This window comes from Barbus barbus (assembly GCF_936440315.1).
Source record: "Barbus barbus genome assembly, chromosome: 43".
Classification (NCBI taxonomy): domain Eukaryota; kingdom Metazoa; phylum Chordata; class Actinopteri; order Cypriniformes; family Cyprinidae; genus Barbus; species Barbus barbus.
The window spans coordinates 800,021-827,468 of NC_136721.1; the positions used below are offsets into that span (position 1 = coordinate 800,021).

Sequence of the window (27,448 nt, forward strand, 5' to 3'; positions counted from 1 at the left end):
GTGAAAATATCCAAATCTCAAGAAAATCACATACCATATCCTATCGTAATCGTGTGTTTATTATCTTATATAATCTATAGTGGCTGTTGTCATTGTCATGAGCCGGGTTTGATTCCAGTTTTATTTTCCTTTCTGTTTCTTGCTCTGCCTCCTAGACTCAGCTGTTCGCTCGCACTGATTGGGACGACACCTGTTTCCTTTTGACGCTGATTTGTTCCTCTATTTCTCTCTGTGTGTTACTAGACTTCTTTGTCAGATTATTGTGCTTCACAGCCATTCTGCCAGCCCTCATTCTATCGACTACCGTCACTCTGTTGTGTTTTGTCAAGAACCGTTCTGTCCTGTCGAGTGTCTGACCTTGTCTCTGCCCAGTCTCCCTGTTGTCGGCGGCCAGTGGTCTGTTTGCCCCTCCGGACTGTACTGCTTTCTGTGGAGGATGCCGCTCGCCACTCCGGCCGGGACCGCACTCCCTCTCGTACAAGTCAAGTCTGCTTCTATGTACCAGTTTTCTTCTGAATGTTTTTCTAGTTCTACGAATACCTGTTTCTGCTAGCGAACAACAGACTGCCTGAGTTAGTTTTTTGGACAATACATTCTTTGTTTTGACTTTCCTTTGCCTCTGGGTCCCTTTATGTTTGTAACAGTCATGTTTATTTCTGCTGTGTAAAAGCCTTAACATGTATGCTCTGGCTGAAACTCACAATAATGTGTTTGTCAAGCGGCATGTGAGTCAATCATCTTTCCGATTACAATAACGAACGACAAGACATTATTTTCATTATAAATTAGACTAAACTGTTTTTTAAAATGCCTTATGATGTTCCTTCACTTTTATATCTTGCTATAAACTTGAAATAAAGAGAAAAAACACATTTATATTTTGTATTTCGTTATAAAACTGACAGAATTTGAAAGCTGAGCTGTGTGTAAAAGCAACAAAGCACAAAATTGTTGCGATTACTGGTTGGCTGGCGCGCTACAAATAATGAATGGAAGACGCTAAATATGATGTCCTCATTTAGAGTATTATACCATGAATAAACCAGTTTGTGAATAGCCACTTAACGTTTACAGCAGAAAAGACAACACTTATGTTATCAAATTTGAGTCCACTTTAACCTTTAGAACGTTTTATTGCTGTTTAATTAAACAGGCTATGTGAGGAATGAAAGTTTGGACGCCACAGACGTTTTTGCAGAGTAGATGGTGGAATTTGGACTTGTAACCCGAAGGTCGTGGGTTCGAGTCTCAGGTCCAGCAGGGATTGTAGGTGGGGGGAGTGAATAACCAACACTCTCTCCACCTTCAATACCACGACTGAGGTGAGACCCTTGAGCAAGGCACCGAACCCCCAACTGCTCCGGGTGTGTGTTCACTACTGTGTGTACACTTGGATGGGTTAAATGCAGAGCACAAATTGTGAGTATGGGTCACCATACTTGGCCACACACCACTTCCCTTTCCCCTAAATACAGCGATGTGTCACGCCACATTAAAGAGCTTGAAAATCGCATTATTGTAAGACATGCTATAAAACTGATTTTGAAAGCTGAGACTTTGTTTTATATTAAAAGCACAAAGCTTAAGCTATTGCTATTGGGTGGCTGGCGCACTACAAATAACGAATGCAATGGAAGACATGAAATATTATATCCAAGCATACTGTCCCCGCGAGTATGACACATGGTATGATTTCTGCTAATAATCCCACATATATTTGTAGTGTATTACAAAAAAGGGTTAAATAAGAGAGCTTAAGATGTTATTAAGATGTTTACGCGAGTCCTTAAAATTGACTCTTCCTCATCCCAGTAAGATGATGCGGCCGCTCGGATGATGTGGCCTGTCAACTTCTCCCGGTGCTCTCAATGCAGGCCATTTGCATGCGCAATATAGGCTATACTCACAAAATATTATAACTTTAATTTCTACGAATTAAATTCTCGAAACATTTAGACTTTATTCTATATTTTCATTTTTGGGTGAACTATCCTTTCAATTGTTTAATTGTGTATACCGTATGTTAAGGGGGAACAAATGGCAATATCCAAAATCCTTGTCCTTGTGTCCTTTCAAAGTTTCAAAGTGGCTTATTGGAAGTGTGCAAACATTTTTCCTACCACTTGACAAGCTAAAATCAGCATGAAAAGGTATAATTGCTGCTTTTGCAGTGCCAATTTTGTTTCTGATGAAAAGAACAGTACTTATTTTACTGTTATCGCTTCATTTCTTACAGATTTCTGCTCATTCGAAGTCAGATACAGATGAAGTAGCACTGTAAGATTACATTTGTTTGAATGCATTATTGAGAGAGCAATGGCGTGTGAATAAGTGTTGTAACTGTTTAAATCATGCTTTCAGCTGGAAATATTCAGTAGCCTATCAGAAGGAACAAAGTTACAAATTCCTTGAGAACTATAACATCAGCTCACTTCATCATAGCCTTCATATTCTTTTGAGTGATCCATCAAGCTAGCTAAATATGTTTAATGTGAATTCTTGCTAAATATGTTATATTACAGGTTGTTGACATGAATTGTACTCGTGATGGAAAACACGACGCTCCGACTTTTAAAAAATCCACTCCCCCTTCCATTCAAAATTACACCGCTCTGTTTACATACTCTGATGGGCTCTATTGTCTTTTGTCGGATCGCACAACTCGCCTCCGGTTAGTTTTTTAATGGGTTATGTTATAGCCCTGCTTGTTTTTAATGTTTTTATGAAATATCTGTATTGACTGCATGATCATATCATCGTATTATTTACTGCCATGCGAGCCACAACGTAAAGCTTGGTGAGCCACACAATGAGTAACACTTCTATAGGTATATGCGACTTTCTTCTTTCAGATGAATCCAAATGGAGTTATATTTAAAAATGTCCTGGCTCTTCCGAGCTTTATAATGGCAGTGAGTGGGTGCTTTTGTTCAACAGTCCAAAAGAAGTCCAATAATGCTGACATCATCCGCCAGGAAAGGCACTCTCTCATGAACAAACTTATTTTTTATATGGATATTTTTCTTACAAAACCGCATCGATTCACTACAGGAGGCCTTTATTCAATTGTTTAATTGCGTATAACCTAGGCTATGGGGAAAAAAATGGCAATATCCCAAATCCTTGTCCTTGTGGGGACATTGTCAGTCATGTGGGTTGAGAAAAAGTGTGGTTTTCAAAGCACGAGGAGACACAAGCTCACTAGCTTCTTCCCACTGATAATCTACAAGAACAATTTGCAATCTTCCTTAGTAGGAAAACCACTCTGTTTTTTCATTTCTTTTCAAACTACAGATGATGCTATCCCATTAGACTGTCCACAGCGCATCTGCTGCTTCATTATTACCATCATAAGCCATTTCCCCTAAATCCTCTCCAAAGTCTAAGGACAGGAATAATTCCATGGTTTCTTCCTAGCACAGCTTACTCATGTGAGCATGTGAAGACATGTCTCTCCACGTTAGGCCAAATTGTCACTTTGCTCATTATCTGTCCTTCATATTTCAGGATGAAAATAGAAGTGAGATGTCTGTATTAGCATCCTAAAAATGGTTTCTATGCTCTGTCGCATCTGAGTGTGGAAGCAGACATGAGGTGTAGAAAACTGTAGAGAAAAAGCAAAAAGAATGGAAGAGATGTGGATGGATTTGCATGTAGGGCGTATGGCCAGACTTACAGCTTGAGAACTCCAGGGGACATGAATGCTCATCCATTGGAAAGTTATTCAGTTTAAGCTGGCACTCTGCATCAATGGTCAACCTACAGACAGAAATTTCCTTAATTAAATTTCTTTTTATAAGCCATTTCATTTATATCTACAGCGCTAGAATACGCTGATGTACATACAGCAGCACAATAATGAAATGAATGACAAATCAAGTGCTATTAACAGCAGACATGCAACATAATCGTTATAATTGGATGAATTCTTCCTGAAAGCAAATAATCAGACTAGAGTTGCATAGTGAATCAATTAAACAAGTCAGAATGAACATCAAACCGTGATCAGCTGTGAAGTGTTTTATCAATGGTACCCAGCAAAAGCTACCCAGATAGCAAAGTAATGTTGAATTCTCATCCAAACCATCATTTTGTTTGAGATTGACATTTCAAATGTTTAAAGCATGTTGGATCAGCATTGAAATTCTGATGAAAGAGCACACATAGGTGGAGACAGTGACATGGAACCAGCATTGATTTGTAGCCGATGACCACAAGACCATGCGAGTATGTACAGCAGACTATCTCTGCAGAATACAGGAGAGCATCACAATCAGAGGGTGAAAATAATTAATTCGCATTTATATGCCGCCACAAATAGTGCAATTCTGTGGTAGAGGGCTGCATTGGGTTTGGGCTTTATTATCACAATCAGAGGGTCATCTTCAAACCATAAAGGGCATTTACTTTACCCGTTTGCTCTAAATCCCTGGGGCTACAACAGGTTCATGTATAGGTAATCTTTCCTATAAATAAGTCTTGTTTGTTGAATCGCCTGACTAACTCAACTCAACTTCATACAATGATGTATCTTATTTCTCTCCTTCTTTGTATTGTTACTGGCTGTAATTAAATACATCGATTAAAAAATAGATTAATTAAATCTGTAACACTACATTAGGGAACACATATGTGACCCTGGACCAGAAAACCAGTCATAAGGGTCAATTTTTTGAAATTGAGATTTATACATCATCTGAAAGCTGATTAAATAATCTTTCCATTGATGTATGGTTTGTTATGATAGAACAATATTGGCTGAGATACAACTATTTGAAAATCTGGAATCTGAGGGTGCAAAAAAAAAATCTCCTTTAAAGTTGTCCAAATGAAGTTCTTAGCAATGCATATTACTAATCAAAAAGTTTTGATATATTCACGGTAGGAAATTTACAAAATAACTTAATGGAACTTGATCTTTACGTAATATCCTAATGGTTTTTGGCATAAAAGAAAAATGGATAATTTTGACCCGAACAATGTATTTTTAGCTATTTCTACAAATATACCTGTGCTACTTATGACTGCTTTTGTGCTCCAGGGTCACATATTCACTATTAATTAAGAGTTTTCTCTCAATACACTCCGAATTTGCTGCTTATTGATAGTAAATGAGGTAGTTGTTGTAGTAGTTTTGAAGAAATATAGGGTAGATCTAGAATATGCTTATGCATTAATACTGTATAAGCACTAATAAACAGTTAATAAGCCACTAGTTAATAGTGAATAGTGTTCCTTGATCTAAAGTGTTATCATTAAATCATATATTTTTCTACATACTTAAAGTGCATCTTATTTGAGATTTATTCAGAATGTCTTAAAGTTCCAGTGACATTTAGCAAATTATATTTGTAGTTTTTGTTTTTGTTCATATTGAGTTTAACACAGTGCTTGATTTGAGTGGTATGCTCCTTACTGACAAAAAGCTTCTGTAAAACCAAATCTTATTTTAATTAATAGCTTTGTGTATTATGTAAAACGTATCATGCAAATGAAAAATTACAATACTATGTTTGACCATTTACGAACGCCAAGAGGGCAGTGCAAGGACATCTTTTGATGTTCTTTAAAAAAGAAAAAAACAGAAGGTGTTCAAAATCAGTATTTCACAACATTCATCTGATGTAACGAAAGAGCAGCTGACATCAGGTACATTCAATGAGGGATGCTCGTTAAGGTTGCATTTAGTTACTGAAAACAAATGCAGTCATCAATGTTACGCAAGTGTGTTTATTCACAAAAAATTTACATTCAGCATTGACTTTGCATTGTTTCTATGGTTGCTTGCTATCTGGGTATGCTCGGTTTATGCATGATAATTCACAATTAAACAGTGCATTTACCTTAAAGTGTACAGTATACGCCCGTCGTTCCATATCCGAAGCATGCGATTAGGTGTGGTGATCCAGTGGGCGTCTGCCTTCTTAGAGTTGCGGAAAAACGTGTCAGGGATCCAGATTTTTCCCACCATGTTGCTGTTGAGACGCAGAACCTTCATGGTGCTGTTGAACTTCAACCGCCTGTCATACCATGTCTGGGCGAAGAAGATGTCAATCGTGTACTCCTAAGGAATCAGAAAGGGCAGATCTTTCAGACATTTGTGTAATTGACAAATGCATAGCCCTTAGTCCCAATGAGAATAAGTATTCAACTTTGAGAAGAGAAGGGAATTGGATCATGAAATGACACAAGACAGACGCAGACTTGCACTGGAGGATTGGCTATTTTAAACAAGTTTGGTGCAAATTAATTAATACATAAACACTGATTTAATGCATTTTAAATCCTAATCCTGGTGCAAATTCAAATGAACACTGGAGACAATAGACATGTCAGCAACAACTGTAGGATAACACTTGTTATCTGTTTCGCATCGTTTCATATGTACATGTTTAGGGACTGTCACAGCCCAAACTCATTTTCTTACAGATGCATACCATACAGAAAAAAAAGTTCCCAGTAACACTTGGAGAACAAGCCCACATCTCCAAAGCATTTCATGGCAAAACGCCAAGCAGCATTTCTGTTAATTTTACAGAAAATGGAGACATTAACTGAAAATAGGAATTATTAATTACAAAAAAAAATTCATTATACTGTTTCAAAATGACAAACAATTTCATGCCCACAGAAATGTTACCATGTATGACTATACGTGCCTTTTTCAACCTCTCAAACTCTGTATTGCTGTCTTTTATTCATCAGTGTGAATTTTAAAGAGCAGACCAGGCCTGGAGCTCTAAAAAAAGTGATGATCAGAAATAAAAAAATATACAGAAATTCTATAGAAATAAACAGTAAATATATGAACCCCCTTGTTTTCAAATAAAAAAAATATCCCCACTTTATCAACAGGTCAATCTTAATAATAGTTTGATTTGTACCTAAAGATTTGCAGTATTATAGACATAAGCCCCTTTCACACATACAGACTTTACTGGAAAATTACCGGTAAATTGCCATAACTTCAGTTTGAAGTCGTGTAATGCGATGTCTCTGGGCCAAAAGCAGCTGCATGAATGTGAACGTTTGACACAAAAATTAAAACATCAACAAACACACTGATCGCGTTGTTTACAAACACAACACCGGAAGCCGCAGCCATTAAGAGATAATGTCTGGTTAATGGTTTCACAGAATTGACCAGTATTTGAAACCAATGAGTGAATGGTGCTTCACCAGAAAAAGAGACGGAACGTCATTGCCTGTGTTAACAGCGCATTTTTGTATTTTAAGTCGTTTCGGTAATTTTACAGCAATTTACTGATATTACTGTGTAAAAAGGGGCTATAGTTTCCATTTTGGTTCCATTGGTTTTCTCTTCCTGTGTTTATTTGCTGTTTCTGTTCGGTTCCATGGCTTCTGATTATGTTCACCTGTGTCTTGTTTAGTTGCTTGCTATCTCTTGTGTGTATATATAGCCTAGGTTTCAGTTGATATTTGTTATTTGCTCATTTGTTTAGCAGTTATGTTTGTGGTTCCCTTAGGGTTGTCTCTATGTTCTTGAATTATCTTCTTGTCTAAAAAAAGCTGCAATTAGATACTCGCCCCAGTCCTGGGACTGACAGAGAATACTGGACAGAATTCACTCCTTTAATTGTATATCTCCCAGAATTAGCTTCGTTTGGACATAATATAAATTAATGTTCAGTTACTGCAGATATCCTGAATAAGAATCTATAGAAGCCTGTTTCCGCCACTGAATATATATAAAAAAAGGTCATTAGAATTTTGAAAAAAGTCACAATCTTCTGGCTTGCAATTGAAAGCTATTAAGTCAGAATTGTGAGAACAAAAGTCAGAATTGTGATACATAAATTGTAAGAAAATAATATTTTTTTCCCTTAGCACTGGACTTTATAACTCACATTTGCGGGTTCATATCTCAAAATTCTGACTTTTTTCTTGCAATTGCGAGTTCATATTTCACAATTATGACTTTATATAACTCAAAAAGTTAGAATTCAAAATGTAAGAATTGTGAGATGAAAAGTTGCAATCACCTTTTATTTTTTATTCAGAGGCAGAAACATGCTTCCATACAAATCATTATAGAATGTAAGCATTAATAAACATCCAAAATAAATAGGCTACAGAAATTGTAGATTGCATTGTAATTTGTAATATCACTGACATACAGTACATGTGAGAATATCAGCTTCACAGCTTTCAGTTTCTAATGTGAATAGCATTTGTGTATAAAAAATATGCTAATAAATACATTATAAAATAAAAAAGCATTGCCTGAAAGAAACACTATGTACTTTTATATTCATAAAAATGTGTTAAATGTGTTAGGATAGCTCTTACCATGTTGATGGCATTTACTGGACCAATACTGTTGACAAACATGTCTGTGTGGATCACGGTTGGTTTGACTGTAGAGAGCAGTGGAGAGAAACAAGAAGAAGTTCAGTTAGTTCAGAGTAAATTTAACGAGGTTTATTAAGGTAATAACAATGGAGGTTTTTTTTTAACAAAAAACAATCAGAGCACTTGAAAGGTTGTTGTAGCCTAAAAGGTTACGTGTAATTAATTCTACGTTGAATCAAATAATATATTTATTTCTAAAGCTACTTAAAAAAAATAAATAAATAATTATTTGATGTTTTTCTCATTTTCACAATAATGGCTTACTTTAAAGTGATTACTGTGAAAATGAGAAAAGCATCAAACTTTTTTTAAACTGCGATTAATTTATGATTAATTAGATTAATCAACACATTGTGTAATTAATTAGATAAAACTTTTAATCGCTTGACAACCCTAGAATACACTTTAGTATTAGGGAATGGACAGCATTTTTACTCAGCTTGAAAGTGTGCGTACATGACTTGACAGCGCATTTAAAATCGGACAAATCTGAGACAGTTCTCCAGTTCTTCAAAGAAACATGCCGCACCTCAGACACAGGCCTAGAAAAAGGCACTGATTTTGGTAGATTGGCAAAAGTAATTTTCACAAAAAGCTTTTTTTAATTTTGCACCAATTTAAGAAGCTTCAAACACACATATGACATAGGGACAAAAATGTAGAAATTGTGGCCATGAATTAAGGATTTGTTTCCATGTTTTATGAATATTAGTTAAATTGTGACAATGAATAATTTTTTTTTTCATTTCTGGCCATGTTTCAATCAATTCCCTAGTTTTGATTAGGAAATTAATTAGTACAATATGTCCATGGTTTACAAACATTAGGGAATTAATTAAATAAACAAACAAATAAATTAATGGCCACAAGATGTGTATATATATATATATATATATATATATATATATACACTGCCCTCCAAAAGTTTGGAAACGCCCTAGAAAAGAGGTGTTTTGGACAATATTGGCATGAATCCTTTTTAATTTGTGATAATTTTGTACTGATAAGGGACAACACAAACTACAAAAAACATATTTTATTACATAAACAGTTTATACATAGAAAAAAAAACTTACATTTTCGATTAATCAAAATATCCACCATTAGCAGCTATTACAGCTCTGCATAATCTGGGCATCCGATGGCTGGCAAAGGGGCATGTCTGACTTTGACATGTATATATTGCCATTATTATGCTTTATTGCTGGTCTTCAATGATAATGTCAAGTTACTTTAATGTATTTGCACCAAAAAATGATAAGGGGTGCCAGGGGTGTTTCCAGACTTTTGGAGGGCAGTGTATATCATCCCAGCATATTGGCCACTATTCATTTTCTATCTCCATTAACCGAATAACATAATTATAAAATGTATACTTTTTAATATTTTGGACACTGCCTTCAAAATCCATTTGGCTCAAAAATCTGTGGGGTCACAAGCCCCCGTGTTAAATGATGTAGTGCGATGGAGATCAGGAGTTTGAGTAATCACATCTCATCTAGGGTTTCTGTAACAGTATATCTTTGCCTGTCCATTATTCTGAGTGCAATGCATGCTGAGTTCAGTACATAAAGTGATTATATTCTCTTCATGCTGAAAATGTAAACCGCAGAAGGCTGTGCACTCAAATCTCATCTCATGTGGTCCAGGAACGATAACTTTGTTTTTGGCCCAAAGATGCATTAATCTTTTCCTCTTTTCTCATGCAAAGTACATAGATAAAGTTTGCTGATGGTTTGATGTTTTTGGCTTATAAAACTTTGTCTAAAAGTTTTAATTTTGAAGGTTTTATGGTCAGACGGACAAAAAGTAAGTTAGATGAAGACATGAAAATCAATAAACACTATGAACACCACATTAAACCACTTTAGAGCCCATTAAACTTCAACTGACCCCTCGGAAGCCACATCAAACCAGTTCAGACCCAAATAAATCTCTTCAAACCCATTAGACCTTATAAGAGCACTAAGAAACCTCAACAGACCACAAGCCATTACTTTCATGTTTCTATAATTAGCGTGTAGCTAGCATTGTTAACATTTTTCAGTATGTTTGGTGCTCGGCCCCAATATAACGGCTTGCAACTCTTTATTAGGGGCCAAGCACTGAAAGGGCTGTAACCCCTGATGTAGTTATTATTCCTCCCCAAATTCTGTCTATGGCAGCCCTATGAACCATAGGAAGGAGAATAATGAAATTTGGCACATTTAAAGGGATGGCCTTCAATAGTAATTTCATTAATTCTGGTGTCTCTAGGGCCAACTCTATTGCACCACCACAAGTTAAAAATTCTTAACTTTTGAGCCCTTTGTCCTAGAAACAATGTAAGATCTTAGGCAATCAAAGTCAATATGTTACATTAAGGTCCCATTCCATTGCAATAATTCCCATTTTCAAATGCACTGTATTCCATTTTTTCACTACTCCTCCTTCAAATTTTTGTCAGATGATTAGCATTTGGCTCAGATGATTATTGGACCTATAGCTGCACAGAAACGACTGACGGTTCTTAAATGTTTAGTTAGTTGTTATGCTTTCAGATGATATCACAACTGAACATCTTCATTATTTTAAACATTATGCACTTTTTTATTGCTTTGAAGAAACGTGCATTAGTAATATTTTCCTCGATGCACCCTCTTGTGGCCTCAGGAGAGAAGCCAAAAAATCCCCCCCCCCCCCCCCAACTGAAATTATGCCTTTTAAATTCTAATATTGATAATATTTAAGTACAAATTTCTAAATTAGTTTTTCAGCCATTTTGACAGCCCTAATACCCAACACAACTCAAACACAAGTCAACGTAAGAGTAAATCAGAAAGAGACAGTATTCCCACATTATATGTTGTTTGTAACTGAGAGGGAGTTTGGTGTGTTATTAAAGTTATTAAGTCCAAATATAAAGAGGTTCAGTATTCTTGGAGATTAAACATGTATTCGAGTCAGTTGTTAAACAAAATAACACACTTGCTGATTCTAAACCGCCTTCAGTAGCTTAGATCTGAATGTAAAATAGAAACAGAACCTACCTCCGATGTCTGGTCGCAGCTTGTTATCGTAGCCGTCCAGTAAGCTGTTCAGAATATGTGTGACGTCGCTCTCGTACACTTTGGGGGTCAGAACCCACGTTTTGTTTGTCACTTCATCATCATCACTTTCCAGCTGGACAGAGCTAATGGGGAAACGACATTAAAAAAGGTGAATCGAAGTTGCTAATCTGTCACATGTCCTATTTTCAACATTTTCGTAAATGCACTTTTATTTCTGTGGTCTCTAGAATGTAAGATAAGATCATGTTGACTTTGCATTGCTTGACAACATAGCAAATGCCCATCTGATCTGGTTCTGTTCTAATACGTGATCTTGTTAACAAGCCGTCAAGCGAGTATACTGTAAATCTTTTTTTTCCAGCTGAAAGCAGACACATTTTGCTGAAATGTCTTCCAAAGAGCCACTAATGAATGTTTATCTAAATGACGCAGTTTGTGAGGAAGAGGCTTCAATGTCCACTCATATGAAGAAGAAAATAGTTTTCTTTACTTGACATACTGAAGTGCAATCATGTAGTTACTCCTTGTTAATCTTCGTGAGAAACTAAAAAGAAAATACAAAAATGCACACGGCAAAAAATGTTCTTACTTGTCTTGTTTCCAGCCAAAATATCTAAAAATTCTTAAATCAAGAAGTATTTTCTAGACAGGTAAAAATTATTGTTTTGTTTTCAGAAAAAAAAAAAATCAAAATTAAGTGAGTTTTTGCTTGAAACAAGCTAAATAATCTGTCAATGGGTGAGAAAAATAATCTTGTTTTTTGTTTGAAATAAGATTAGCAGATTGGCTATTTTGATTGTTCTAAGCAAAAACTCACTTAATTTTGTCTTCTTTTTTTCTGAAAACATGACAATAATTTTTACTTGTCTAGAAAATCCTTCTTGATTTAAGAATGTTTAGATATTTTGGCTGGAAACAAGACAACAAATCTGAGTAAGAAAACATAATTTAATGTATATAAAACAAAATTAGTACTCTTTCCCACCATTGACAGATGTTGTTTTATGGTAGGAGGCGCTATTACACATCTTCTGAAAGAGTACTGAATATCTGGATCAAAACACGGCAAAGAAGATGCAGAAACGTGTGATTATGTGTAAGCAGACGCATATGTATAGTATCAAACATTAAACCACAAATAAATCAAATCTGCCTAATGTTACCAAATGAAATGTTGACGCAGAAAGTGTTACACTGTAAAGCTTTGAATGTGTTGATAAAGTGATCAACTCCATCTATATTTTGATCACCTTCTGAATATGATCTGGACAACAATGTCATTTTCCAAGCTTTCTGTTCAAAATTGAGCTTTTTGATTAAACTTGCCTACATTCAAGTGATAATAAAAAAAAATGCATGCAGCTAGAATAAAATGGTTTGTTTGTTTAAAAGCAGAGGCTCTGTTCTTTCTTTTGACATATTGCATGTTCAGATATTCATACAACAAAATATTCTGAGGGACATTCAAATTTTATGAAAATGATAAAAAATGCTGGCACCTAATAAACTACAGTAATTATTTGAAGAAGGCACATGGAAATGTTAACAATGTTCATCAAAACAGACACATCAATCACATACAAACACAAGGTCTCTAAAATAGCAATTATAAATGACAAAAAATGAAAAGCAATGCGTCTCCTGGGCTTTACACAACAGATGGAAGCAGATTCAGGAAGCACGTGCTCTTAACTCTACTGAACTGAAAATGCCTGCTCTGATTGCCATAATTGGACATGCAACAAAGTTTTTTACAAGGCCATTTAACTTAAACCATTAAAAGGGCGCCGCCTAGAGGAGGACACAGATAACGCTCAGTCTTTGCAGAGTGTGGGTGTGATGGTGGAGGCTGGAGACAGACAGACGTACAATAATAATGTTGCATTAGAGATGTGCTCTCGCTCTTTCTCTCTCGCTGGCAGCGCTCCCAGAATCAGATTGTGAGAGGAAGGTGCAACAAACTCAAGCCTCCGTTTTGCATCTACAGCATTATCTCATCTGTTCTATGAGAATAGGCTATAAGTCATTTTAATCACATGTTAATGTGTTTCATAAACTACCTGCTTGGGTTAATAGTGGAGTTTATGTTTGCATAGCAGTGCACAGCTGCTATATATTTGATATCTTGTATGTCTGTCTATCTATCTATGTAAAGTAATTGATTAAAATATTAAAGTATGCCAGAGGCAGAGTGATGCAATCATTCTCAAATGAATGCTGAGGACCTTGGCAAAGCAATCAGACAACAATGGATGGTGTGAGGCAGTAACCATGGAGTCAGTAGAAGACAGAAAAGCCCATCGTTGAGAGAAACATGTGACTGAGTGCAAACACATCAGAAACATTTCAGATAGGCCAGACTGGAACACTTCCAATGCATTTCACTGTACATTAATATGGGGACCCTAGTGAAAAATAAATACACTAAAATGTATTTGAAATATATTTATTTCATGCTAAGTAATACATTTACATGCTTATGTACGGAATAAAAATACCCTGCAATTGTACTTTTGGTCTACTAAACTGGTATACTTCAAGTCTACTAAACTGGAACAACTAATATTGTGCTTAAATCACTTTAATTGTGCGGAAGTAGTGCTATACTGAAGTGTATTTGATTGTGCTAAAGTGGAACTATTGCAAGTATACTTCAGGTACACTTGAAAGGCTGATATCATTCAAAGATCATACAATCTTCATCAGCGGTGACATTAAAACACATTTTAGGCTTAACAATAATAAGTGTGCATTGTGCTCAAGCAGTACTCCAAATAAAGTTTAATTATAATTTTTATATCAGTAATCTCTCGAGCGATATGTCAGTAAATATGTTAATAGATTTGAACTATTCTTAGTATGAAATAAATGTATTTTAAATATATGACCTTTTTACTAGGTGAGGAAGCACTGCATCATTACAGTCTTTTCAACAACAAACAGCTTCTGAAGCCCATTTAAAACCTTCCTGCTGAACTCTACAAACAGTTAACAAAAATGAAGATTTTTAGCATCCCAGAACAGTTTATATAAATTGAACATCAGTTAGACCTGTCACAATGATTACATAATTGTCTCATCAAGATGGATTATATTACTAATAACTGTGATCATTGGGCACTTTACATTTCAATTACACAGTGCATTGCATGTGATGGTCTGGCCATCTGTCTAGAGGTCCCTCGCCTAAGGCCTGAGGCGCTAGAATAGCCGAAGCGCTTTGATGCATGGATGCACACTGCATTCCAAATAAATGATTTTGTAAGTGAATGCTAGAAATTATGTGATGTTTCAGACCATCCTGAGATATTTTGATCACAAAGCACAACAGGTTTATTTTACTGTCACAGCTGTGTAATTCCAAAATATTTTTTTTGATCTATATTACCATACAAAGATACGAAGAATGCAACAAAACATGCAACATGCAACAAAAAAGAATGATATAAAATATAACTGCATTATTGTATACTGTATATACAATAATGGGTAACACTTTATTTTAGGGTCTCTTAACTAGTTGCTTATTAGCATGCATATTACTAGAATATCAGCCATTTATTAGTAATAATTAAGCACATATTAATGCATTATTCTACATCCCTAATCCTACCCAATACCTCAACTTAATAACTACCTTACAACTATTAATAATAGTTATAATAGTGACAGCCCTAATATCAATGAAGTTAATATATTTCACACATTTTTCCAGCAGTTTAATTGTTGCGTCTGTAATGTGAAACTTTATAAAAATACCAATATCCTACAGAGCTGGAGTGCACTGGAGCTGCTCTTCTATTGAGAACACTAGAAATGGAGAGTTTAGAATATAATATACTGTACTGCATATATTAAGAGCGCATTTTACGACCCGCCTGTTCCAGTAATTGTAATATTAGAAATAAAATCCATAAATATAGCCTCAAATGGTGATTATCAAGGGGCAAGGACAAATGACTCAAGTAGACGATACAAAACAAAAACTCATTTTAGAAGTATTATACTATGTATTATAGCATAGTATAATAAGTTTTAATATCATTAGGAATATAACAATAATTTAACATTTAATTATCTATATCAGCATTTTAGACATCACAGATCTCTCTCTCGCTGTATATATTTACTGTAAATACACTACACGTCAATATACTAAACTATTTATGGAGATTTTAGCCTGAGACCTAAAAGGATTTCCTATCCTGTGCTTTCCTCTGGACAGCATTAATATTACAGCTGATCTTTTATAAATGTCTGTTAGTCCCACGAGCATCAGGGTAATTCCTGAAATTCAGCAGAATGCCCTCTTGTGCATGTGTACCAAGTTTTGTGAAGTTTTTCAAATAACAGGAAACTTTTTGGTGAGAAAATGGATCAAATATAATCAGCTGATTTGGGGGCGCTGAAAGATTCATAAGACTTTGAAATGACTGCTCCAGAGTCGCTATTGTAGTTTGATGCTGGCGGCCATGTTTGTTTGTTTGTTTGTTTATCCAAATGAAATCGGAAGAATATATTAGAATCTGCCAAGGATAAGAGGCAAAACCATTTGCATCTTCACTGAATACATACGGCTGAGGAGTTATGTGCTTCCTTTGCGTTCTCAGAGTCCGGAGTGTCTTTGTGTATCACGTTTTCTTAAGTTTGGACTTCTGCTTAATCTAACAACGGGTCAATTCATTAGCATGCACTATGCCAGACCAATTCATTCGCCTATACCTTCACAACCCTTGGCCGTATCAATATTCTTTTGATTACTTTTTTTTTGCCAGCATGGTATAGATCTGTTCTGTGCAAAATGTGGTGAATCAGATTAACAGTCTAGGAGGAATATTAAAAAGTAAGGAACAAATGTTTTGATTGTAGCCCTTATGGTTCCAGAGACACATGAACCAAAACAGCAATGACCTTATTATAGTGCCACCGTTTCTGATGTACAGATGCTTTTAGGGAAGAAAAATAATAATAATAACTAGAAAAATAAGAAACAACTATATTCACTCTTGCCTGCATTGGAAAATAAGCTTTTCCATTTGCTTTAAATAAAACATTCCTTGCAGTGTACTTGAGATACAGGTCTTCATCAACAACCTCAGCACATAACCAAGGACAGTAAACTGACAAATAAATGAACAGAACATAAATAAAACCTCATGATTTGTTTTATGAGTAGGCCATTTATTCAGAATCAGTGTTGGGGAAAGATACTTTTAAAAGTAATGCATTACAATATTGCAATACGTCTTAAAACATTAATTGTGTTACTTAGTTACTTTTTATGGAAAGGGTAATGTGTTACTTTTGCGTTACTTTTTATCATCTGGGCTGGGCTTGCTTGTTGTTTTCTAATATAAAAATGTCTATGTTTGGCAAATGTAAAAGCCCTTTCACATCAAAAGTGAAATGAATAAGCCTCAGGCTGAAGGAAATGCAAATTCACATCTGTACAGTAGAGGACGCAGGAGAAAAAGTTCAACAACAACAACAAAAAAGAAATAAAAAGGAACACAAATGTAGTGTTTATTTAAAGTCATTTTTGCTTATTCATACAGTCTAGATCTATAATAAGAGCATGTTCACACAGCTCTGCACTTGCTCCTGATTTCTGCAGACAGGAGAGCTGTCAGACAATAAAAGGAAAAACAAAGTAAATATCGTTACTTATTTGAAAAAGTAACACATTTTCCAGTAAATGTGTTACTATACTAGTTACTTGGAAAAAAGTAATTTGATTACATAACTCATGCTATTTTAATGCATTGCCCCCAACACTGTTCAGAATGCAATGTTAAGCTCAAAATGATCTCTATTTGATATTAAAGGTTAACCTAGCCTTTCACATTAAAGTCTGCGCCGACAGTCTCATGGGCAGCTCGCCGACATATATCAGGTTTAATGTTTTTTGAAGGAAACTAATGGGACATGAGCTGCCAAGTCCAAAGTTAGCTGCCACAATGTGCATTCTCTAATTTTTTACAGCCAAAGGTCCTAAAAAGACTTAATTTTCTTCATGCAAAGTATAATGGTACAATACAACAATTTACTATGAAATCATTTAAATTTTGCAATGAACTATCTTATGTGTGAGGAAATAACTTGAACCTGACTGCGCGGCTCAAATGGCTCCTGTGAGGTGGTGAGAGCCATTGCATCAGATTTTCATTTCATCCTTACTGAGTATAATGAAGTAACATGTCTCCTTATTGCAATTCAATAATCAGCCCATGGAGCAATGCAGGAAACGCTCACCGTAACCCTTTTGTAATGGTTCTCAGTATAAGACAGCTCATAATGAAAAGGAGATGATATTTCCCTTGATGGGACGCTGATGCCAATTTTGTTTATTGGGCCCAGCTCCTCCACTGAATTACACCATCTGCTGCATGTAGCCTACTTGTCCATCACTAGTCCAGAAAGAGGCTGCGGACAGGCAGAAGAAATCAAATGTCCCCATCTACACTGTCCTGAAGATAAGGCACTATTAACAATGCATCAGCTGACCTATAATGGCCTTCAGTTCCCTAATTAGATGACCTTTAAACAGTCTGGATATTCACAGATCTTAAAGCTTAAGCCTAACTAAATAAGATCGGTCATGCTTTATTTTAATGTCCAATTCTCACTATTACTAACAATAAACTACAACTTTTCCTCAATAAACTCCTAATTAGCCGCTTATTAATATTTAGCAAGGTAGTTGTTGAATTGAGATATGGTGTAGGATTAAGGGATCTAAAACATGCAGAATAAGGCATCGATATGTGCTTCATAAGTAGTAATAAACAGCCAATATGATAGTAATGTGCATGCAATAGTTTGAATATTTACCATCAGATCTGTTTGGAGTTTAAATAGGGTCAGATTTAATATTCAAAAATAATTATTTGAAAAACAAATTGATACACCATTATAGCTTCTGTTGACTGGTTTCGCTTCAGGCCTGTTTATTTTGCTCTCATAACCCTGCATGATTATATTTTTTGGGCTGCAACTCACCAACTGAGAACCACTGATTTATGACACTGGACCAATATTGATTTTTTTTTCTTTAAAGTACAGCCAATGTTTTTACTACTGCCCTTTGCAATTTGTTTTAAGCAGGGAAATCAAAGACATAGCAAATATGTGTATTTATGGATCAGTAACACTTCATAAACTCACTTTTACTGTGTTCTGGACATTTGGGAAGATGAGAGTAACTTCTGAATATCCTAACGTACATCTGCAACACACCGCATGCATTTGAGAGTCAGCTTTCAAACATATGAGCTTTGGTTCAGAACATCTTACGTGATAAGGTTGAGGTGTTACTACAGGCCTTACTCTTAAACCAGCATGCTGAGAGATATCAAAGGCAGCAGCAATCTTTTCATCACACCACTAGTCAGTGTATAATCCCTGTGGTGCGACTCCAGATGAAAATGTCATGTAGTGCTGGGGTGCCACCGGTGCCACACTGACAGTCATCTGATGAGCTTCCGATCCCCATGAATCTGACTCTTGCCTGGCCTACTCTTTATGGGTCAGAAAAATATACCCCCATATCATTCAAACAGTCTAATGAATAAAGTAATTTAGGTGTAAAATAGTAGAACACATATAGTCTTAAAGGGATAGTTCACCCAAAAATGAAAATTCTGTCATTAATTACTCACCAAACCTGTAAGACCTTTGTTCATCTTTGGAACACAAATTAAGATATTTCTGGAGAGTGTCACATATGTAAACAACTCATCCACGTACATATGTTGCATACGTATGTGTTACTCTCAAAAATGTCGCTATAGGGTGACTCGGGTGAGACAAATTGTTGAATAAAGTCATTATTTTTGTTTTCTTTGCGCACAAAAAATATTCTCGTAGCTATCCCTTTAAGTCCATTAGAGAGATAACCCTGAGTGACAGCATTATCAGCTTCTGTCAATGCTATTCCTTCAATCTGTTAAGAACAATTTCTGCTCCTAGGTTTGCACTGCTCCTGTATTGACGGTTTGAATCCCTCAATAACCGTACACAAGCTCTAACTGTCCTTTCCCAATCAATTACCACTAGCCTATCTCAAATATACGTGCCTTTCTGAATGGATGCACTATGTGAAATTGGCTGGGATGTATGACAGAAACTTATCACATCAAATCTGTGACTGATAGCAAACATATTTAATGCATTATCCTGATAATGGAAAGCAAGCATTATATTACAAAGTACTGGTTAAATATAAGAACATAAGCAGGCTTTTACTATAATTACAATAGATGCCTCTGTCAGTAATCTCCTCGAACGTAGAACGCCCATGTGACTGATGCAACTAAAAGGTGATCAAATGCACAATGTTTTCATTTAAATATGTATGCTTAGGTCAAAATGAACGCCTACAGTGTTTTGTGATCAGAAGATTCAATAATATGTGTAGGTCAGGGGTGCATATCAAAATAATAGCTTCATTTCAAAATTACTATTAGTTTTACTTTTGCACGCACAGCACTGGGATCTCAGGGAACCAAATATAAAGTAAAGCCAATCTCAACAAAACATGACACTTAAACCCCCTGATTTCAGTCATTTGTATTTCTTTATTTCTGTACTTTAACATTATTATTTGCTTGTAGTGCTTGTGTTACGTGTCCACGCTCAGACAGTGTAGTTACAGGCCAGAATTATTCCTGATTCTTCATCAGCAGGTGGAGAGGAGGAGTCAAACCCTGACTTAAATCTTCTTAAACAAATGTCTTGACTGAAATGACGTCACGCACACGGCAAAGCTTTGAACTTTAGCCCTTGACTAAACACACTGACAAATAGCATGCTTTTGCATCTATCCTGATTCTGTCCTGGATTTGGTTTGATGGCTGTTTGAATCATGACATACCTCCCGAATGAACACGGTCATTATATAACTAGTATTGGTTATATAATTATTATAATTATTATACGGACTGCTCGATAGCTTCACACACCACTGCCTCGTTTAGTGATTTTCTGGAGCTTATTTAAAGGGTTTCGCCACCAGCAACGTAAAAAAAACACCTGCCCAATGTCGACAGATATTAATCAGATTTCATCTTCATACTTTCACAATCGGCGATCTGCAAACATGCATATATTCCTAGACTCTGAGGTGAACAGATTAGAGGAATCCATGGGAAATAGAGCCGCACCAATCACCGCAGACACTCACAGCCATATAACGTTTGCGAACCAGAGCACATCAACATGATACATTCGTCTGATATTCTTACCTCAAAGGAAGCTGGGCGATTAGAAAAGCCCACAGACAGAGCTTGAGAGAGATCGCCATCTCATTCAAGCATTTAGAGGAAAAATGAAAAGAAGCCATGATCACCATCTTGCTCTGTCTTCACGCAGACGGACGCGTCGCCTTTATTTACTGCCTTTCTTCGCTATGACACATAGCAGATCGCGTCTCAGAGCCGTCAGAAACACAACACAGCACGGCGCGCTCCTGAGCTCCTTCTCTACTAATAATACTGGCAGATATCTGGAAATAAACGCAAGAGCGGCTCCGGCTCAACTGCTAAATGTGTGAATGCAGATGAAGTGTGTGAAAGCGGATCTGATGCACGTCGCTGCAGCAGCAATACAACACATGCGTGGTAGAGATGCATCCAAGCTCACATGCTTCTATTAATAAAATATCTCCATTATATCCAGATAATATTATAACTACCACGCAAACAAGCTCTTACACAAAGCATCAACTCATGCATATTAAGGGTCTTAATTTTTTGTTGTTGATATTCTATTATATTATTATTAGCTACTTTTAAATACAACAATATTTAATAAAAGCGAATAAACAAATCCGAATTGTATGATGCCGAGCAACTACAATGTGCGTGTTTATTGCGGTATTTTAGTGTCGTCGAACGCGATTTATCCAATCAGAATTTAGATACAGGGTATTTTGTAAACTATTAGAGGCGTTTATTAATATTAAAATACACTGTTCTTTGCTCTCTGCATTTATACCTTGTGACATTGACTGTTTCTGTATGTTTTGCTCATATATTGAATTAATTTTTATTTTATTTTATTGTATTTAATTTTTTTCTAGCTTGTTGGGGGTAAATGGATGCGGATATTTTTGTCAGAATTATTTAACATGTCCATAAATGACAAAATTAAAGGTCGTGTGTGATTTGGAGTGTAAATAGCACTTATATGTGTTTTTAGAGAGAGACTGTCCTGATGTGAGCACAGGAAGCTGTCATTCCTCCCAGCATGAGGGAAAAGAAGAGCATGGTAATTCCACGTGATATAGGTGACCAATCGCTGCGTACAGTTTACAGATGTCACATATGAGTCAAACTGAGGTGGAGTGACAGGATTTTAGTGACAACAGCTATTTATGAGAAGAAACTCAGTTTCAGCAGCATGTACAAATCTAGTGAGCATCAAGTGCAGGGGATTGTATTCTAGCACCATGGACAGCTCCACTGTGAGATCTCTGAGGAAACTAGGGGGGAAAAAACAATTGACACTATATCTAGAGTGGCATGGTATCTATATATCTATGCATGTATGTGTTTATTTATGAATTCACCACTGTTTTGCAACCCTCCTAAAGAGATAAATAGGTCAAATTATTAAATTTAAGTTAACTTATCCTCTAGCAATGCAGAAAACATTAGAATATCCCTTATATAACATAATGTGTCTAATGCATTAGCTGACGTTTTTAAGCGATTTATTGTGGCTGAATGGTCCATCCACTTCTTTTAGCCACTGGGAAGGAATAAAATAGAAAACAGATTATAATTCACGCTCCTGGCCTGTTCTACTTTCCACTATTGTCAGCTTATGCCATGAACGCTCAGTATTAGTGCCCAGCACAAAAGTTAGCCGCGGGACGTTTCGTGCCTGTGGTCATGCTTGGTTTGCTGGCTCATCTCTGAGAACACACAGCACATGCCTTCATTTCCCTCTAATCTGTTAGATTATCAAAAATAATTTAACTCAAATGCATGTCGGCAACTCCTGCCCAAAATATACTATGCTGTTGGTGAGACAAATTGCTTGCATATTAAAATGTTGAACTTTTCTGTGTTTTCATATGATCATGTACCTCGCTTCTTAAGGTAAAAGGGAAAGTTTGCACAAAACTGTTTAAAAACATATTATATAGAGATGGCAAAAGAGAAGCTTACTGAAACATGCTGAACTATGACAGACACGTCCCAGTTGAAGAAAGAAATGAGCATCTCTTATGGAAAGAGTTCTGCGGATAAATAAAAATCATAATAATAATCACAATGCCTTCAACCCCTCAGCTTGTTAAATTAACATGCATGGCTGTTTGTTTCCATCGGCTCTTTTCCAGATGTCGAACAAAGGCTTGCAGAACAAAATAACGTATTTGTAATGAGGTGTAAAGAGTCCATGAAAAACATACTTGAGTAAAAGTACAGATACCTTACAGTGAAAATTACTCCACTACACGTTACAAGTAACCAATTCCAAAACAACTTAGAGTATCTGATTTGAACAATTCTTATGTATTTTATTTATAATAAATATAGGCTCAATGATGCACTAGACAAAGAGACATGTCAGTCAAAAACTGTAACGTTGCGGAGAAGCTGGAGAAAACAGCCAGAGGCATGGATCTATGTGCAGGGATTTAATGGAAAAACTAGAACAAACAATAAAACAAAAACCACATGGAACAAAGAACAGAATGGCAGACAGACACACATCCATTACATTCAACAACTCACAAAGAACTAAAGAAACACTAGGGCTATACATACACAGGAGGCTAACAAGCTGAAAAAGATAAAATACAAACTGACTACAAACACCACGGGGGACAGGAAGTGACATAAAAGTCCAAGACAGGGCACAGAAAACATGTAAAAACAAGAAACAGTTGATTTGGGAAGAGAGTAATCAAATTTATCTTCTAAAACCAAAATATAACCGAATACCACAAAATTGCTAAATAAATAAATAAAACATCCTTCAAAAAGGTCTCTTCAGTACAACGGATAGATAAAATAATGTTAAGTAAAATGTGTCCTCGTCTCATATATAAAACACCTGTGATTCACAACTACTTACTAAGGAGCTCACGTTCACGTAAAGCAGCCTTGTTGACAAGTTTGGGTGAGTAAGGGCAAAACTCATAAGATCTTGTACGCTCAGTGTCCTGTAGTTGGCAGTATCACGTCTTTTGTAGCAGAAATAAGCTGCTGTAGAAAAAGCTAGGTCCATGCTAAATGTAACATGTAACTGCAACACTCATTACAAATGTAGTGGAGTAAAGAGTACAGATACTCATTCAAAAATATAGTAATGTAGAGAGTAAAAGTTGGTAATATCTATGATACCCAGTAAAGTATCCGAAAAGCTACTTGAAGTAGTAATTAATTACATTTACTCCAATACTTTACACCTCTGTATTTATAACTATTTACATCTGGAATTATACCATTCTTCAGAATTATTAATGTTCTGTAGTTCTATAATTGTGATGCATTATAGATGAAATCAGGATAAGAAGGGTTTTGCTCAACATAGATGCAAATTCACGCAATGCTACTCAGTTCCTCAGCTTGGACCTAGTTATTTTACAGCTTCTGTAACTCTTGCATTGCTGGCCTACATTTATTCGTCCCCTTGAATGCATTGACAGCGCAGCTGCTGAAACATTGTTTTCATTTCTACAGTAACTGCAAATGATTCTGCAGCGTTTTTATTAACTGTGTATTTCGAATCAGTTTCAACTTAAACGATGGTTGAATTAACATTTAATGCAACAACATGTACAAGTAACACTTAATTCATTTGAAAATTGTCATGCTGAAAAATGCCACAGAATCTGCACAGTCCTGTAGTCCCAAACACTATTGTTTTACAAATAAAAATAACACACTCCTCAGCTTTTTCAGAGAAAAACACCTTTATTTCCAAGTATTTACAGCCTACTGTTTGTTTGTTTTTTACTGTGTAACTAACACAATTACATTTTCTAAATCAATTCACAGCCCTAATTTATTTTAGATTTTAAATAGATTTTATTGGTAAAACAATTAATAATAAAACAATTAAGATAAAGGACGATGAAAATATTTGTTACTTGTTGCCCCATTGAAGAAACAATTAGAGCTAGATCAATGAGATGGATGGATATGCTGTCATGTGGCTGAATATATTTCTAATGAATAATACAACAATGTCTCCACAATATAGACACTATCGCAGAGCTTATGGTACAACCAGTTTATTTTCTTTCAAGTGATCATACTTGACCTCTTGGGCTGTAGCATTATGTAAAACTGCTAATTGTAAAGGATTTAAAGTTAAAATGTTTTAAACCTGTTAAAATCTGAACGTGGCCAAGAGTTTAACAGAATATATTGTTATTCTTCTGCAAGTAGTCGGAGGGTGAGGACTGTACGTTTTGGCCAGAGGGTGGTGCTTGAGGAAAAGTCATAAGTCTTCAAAGAAGTGAGAAGGTCCATCTACTGAGGAGCATGAAGCTGCTCACTGCTTTTACTTGGAATAAAGTTCTACTTGGACAACTGACAAAGTCACAATTATGACTCTCCTCAAGGAAACTCGTTAGGAAATGTTGCAATAATTCCTATATGTTCATGTGTATAGTTTTTACAATTAGGGACCTAATGGCACCCTAAACCCTTACAGACTTCCTCTGAGTCCATGCTTTTATGATGCAATGCTGCTTTGACTGTTGGGTAGTAGCCAGGCTCAGCAGAAGTGTGCATTGAGGCGAATGTACAAATATTGGTCTAAAAGAAAAAAAAAGGGCAATTTTGTTGTAATAAGCATAATCCATAAACAAGTATCCAAATTATTCATCAAAAATGTTAATTTTGTTCATGAACAAAATAAATGAATCAGGAATCTTGTTGCGAACTGCTGACAAACTATATATATATATATATATATATATATATAGGTTTCTTTCTGTATATCTTGAAAAACATATTGCAAATTTTGATGTTTGGATCAATGAAATGATGTGCTTATCTGTTGCACCTAATTAATAGAAAATTATCACTGACTTTTTAAAAAAACTTAATTTCTTGCAACTGGGCACTGGAATGTTCGTATGCTAACTAATGGAAATGATATACAAACAAATAAATCCTTGTAGCTGAACATTAGAGTTTGTCCTTGTGCTATGCTCCTCTCCAAACGTGTGAAGAGTAGAGCATCTCTAAAACTCAGCTCGTAAATCATTCATATCATCATCTCTGCAGGGCAACATGTTAAATATTTATGAAAGATTATCTGAAAGAGAGAGAGAAAGAAATGATAAAGCTTTAATATCATGGGGATGGGAATAAGATGATTCACACTCGAACACTTGGGCACAAGTTTCTTTGAACTTTGGTTAAATCCAATGTAAGATCATGTTAAAAAATAAGGCACTGATTATTCGAGACTCAAGTAAATGAAATGTAATAAATGCAATACATTCAGGAAGTATTCAGACCCCTTCGTTTTTCATTTTACTATATTGCAGCCTTTTATAAAATGCTTTAAATAATTTTTTCACATCAACCAATACATACTCTATAATGAAAAAAAAAATTACCAGAAAAAAAGACATAAAAATTTGAAATATCTCACTGACATAAGTATTAAGACTTTTTTCTACGACGATTGAAATTAAGCTCAGGTGCATTCTGTGGGTCATTTTTGAATCTAACTCTTTATAGTCCACTTTAGACATTATACTAACTTTGCAACTACATGTCAACTAACTCATTAGAGTATTAGTACTGCAAAGTTGCAAAGTTAGCAGATTGTCTGAAGTGTTACCCATTTTTGAATGTTTCTACACTTTGATTGTAGATTGAGTCCAACTGTGGCAATTTCAGTTGCTTGGACATGATTTGAAAATGCACATGTCGTTACTGTATATAAATTCTGAAAGATGAAACTGCATATTAGGGACAAAACGAGCTATGGGATAAAAGTAACTGTCTACAAAGCTCAGAAATATTGTCAAAGTACAGATCTGGGCTAGGCATAAAAAAACAACGTTCCTGCTGCATTGAAGGTTCCCAAGAGCACATGGGCCTTTATAATTTGGCTGAGCATTTGGGAAAAACAGACCCGGACTTCCTCACTATCTGTGCAAAGTCATGTTCTAATTGTGCAATTCTGAGAGTTTATTTACTTGTATATTATCCCATGTATGACCCTACTGTCTTTTCTGTTTACCCTTTGCTTTGCAATTTGGATTTGGTTGCTTGACTGGATTGTTTTTGATCCCTTGTCTGTTCTCCAACTCTGTTTCTGGTTTTGGATCCTTGTGAGCCTCCGGTGTCTTATTCATCACAGAGGAAGACACATGAAAGCCTGCTTGGAATCTCCCAAAAATTGGAACTTTAACCAAACTGGACTTCTCTGGAGAGACTGAAAAATGTCCACCAACTCCTCATCCCAGCGGACTGGATCTGCAAAGAAGAATAGCAGAAAATCCAAGAATATTGAAGAGAAAAGCTTGTCACTTTAACCTCTACTTAAAAGTCTTGAGGAAAGCAGCCAAAGGTGCCAAAATATGAGCAACAAAGGTATTGTGTGTGCTTAAAATGACCGCAGATCCTAATTAATGTCATCTTTATTCAAATAATGAACATGAAACAAAACATATCAGATATCAATGTTTAAGTAATTTTATACTTCATTTGAAATATATTAAGTAAACAAATGTGTAATAATAAGAATGTAATAATAAAATAGAAATAACATTGTCAGTCCAGAGCTTGACCTAAAAGTATAAGCCATGGCAGAATCTAAGCTACAAATTAAAAATTTAAATAAGCATCACACATATATGCAAGATTTTTTTTATAGACAGCCTTTTGGGAGAGTGGTGCTTCTCTCACTCTGAACGGACGTCTCTAAATATGAGTGCTTTCTCATGTCCTCAACATTCTTGACGTATTAAAGATGTGAAAACTCATGATGACTGTCACTGAGTGTTGTGTAAAAGGCACTGAGCTTTCAGGAAAGCCACGCAGGCC

The 27,448-nt window shown here is 35.7% G+C and overlaps 1 protein-coding gene across 4 annotated transcripts in view; it reads right to left on the reverse strand.

Moving 5' to 3' along the window:
* Positions 1-21,028, reverse strand: part of LOC306862309 (gamma-aminobutyric acid receptor subunit gamma-2-like) — a 53,265-nt gene extending 32,237 nt beyond the window's left edge. For 2 of the 4 annotated variants that reach the window (XM_079405054.1, XM_079405053.1), the window contains exons 1-5: positions 20,666-20,991; positions 11,403-11,545; positions 8,311-8,378; positions 5,844-6,064; positions 3,677-3,759 (exon numbers count right to left, since the gene is read on the reverse strand). In XM_079405054.1, the coding sequence (XP_079261180.1) occupies positions 3,677-3,759; positions 5,844-6,064; positions 8,311-8,378; positions 11,403-11,545; positions 20,666-20,772 (622 nt within the window). In that variant the 5' untranslated portion in view covers positions 20,773-20,991. Of the gene's footprint in view, positions 1-3,676; positions 3,760-5,843; positions 6,065-8,310; positions 8,379-11,402; positions 11,546-20,665 lie in introns of all 4 variants that reach the window. The other 2 variants (XM_079405056.1, XM_079405055.1) reach the window with 2 other exon arrangements.
* Positions 21,029-27,448: the final 6,420 nt, after the last annotated feature.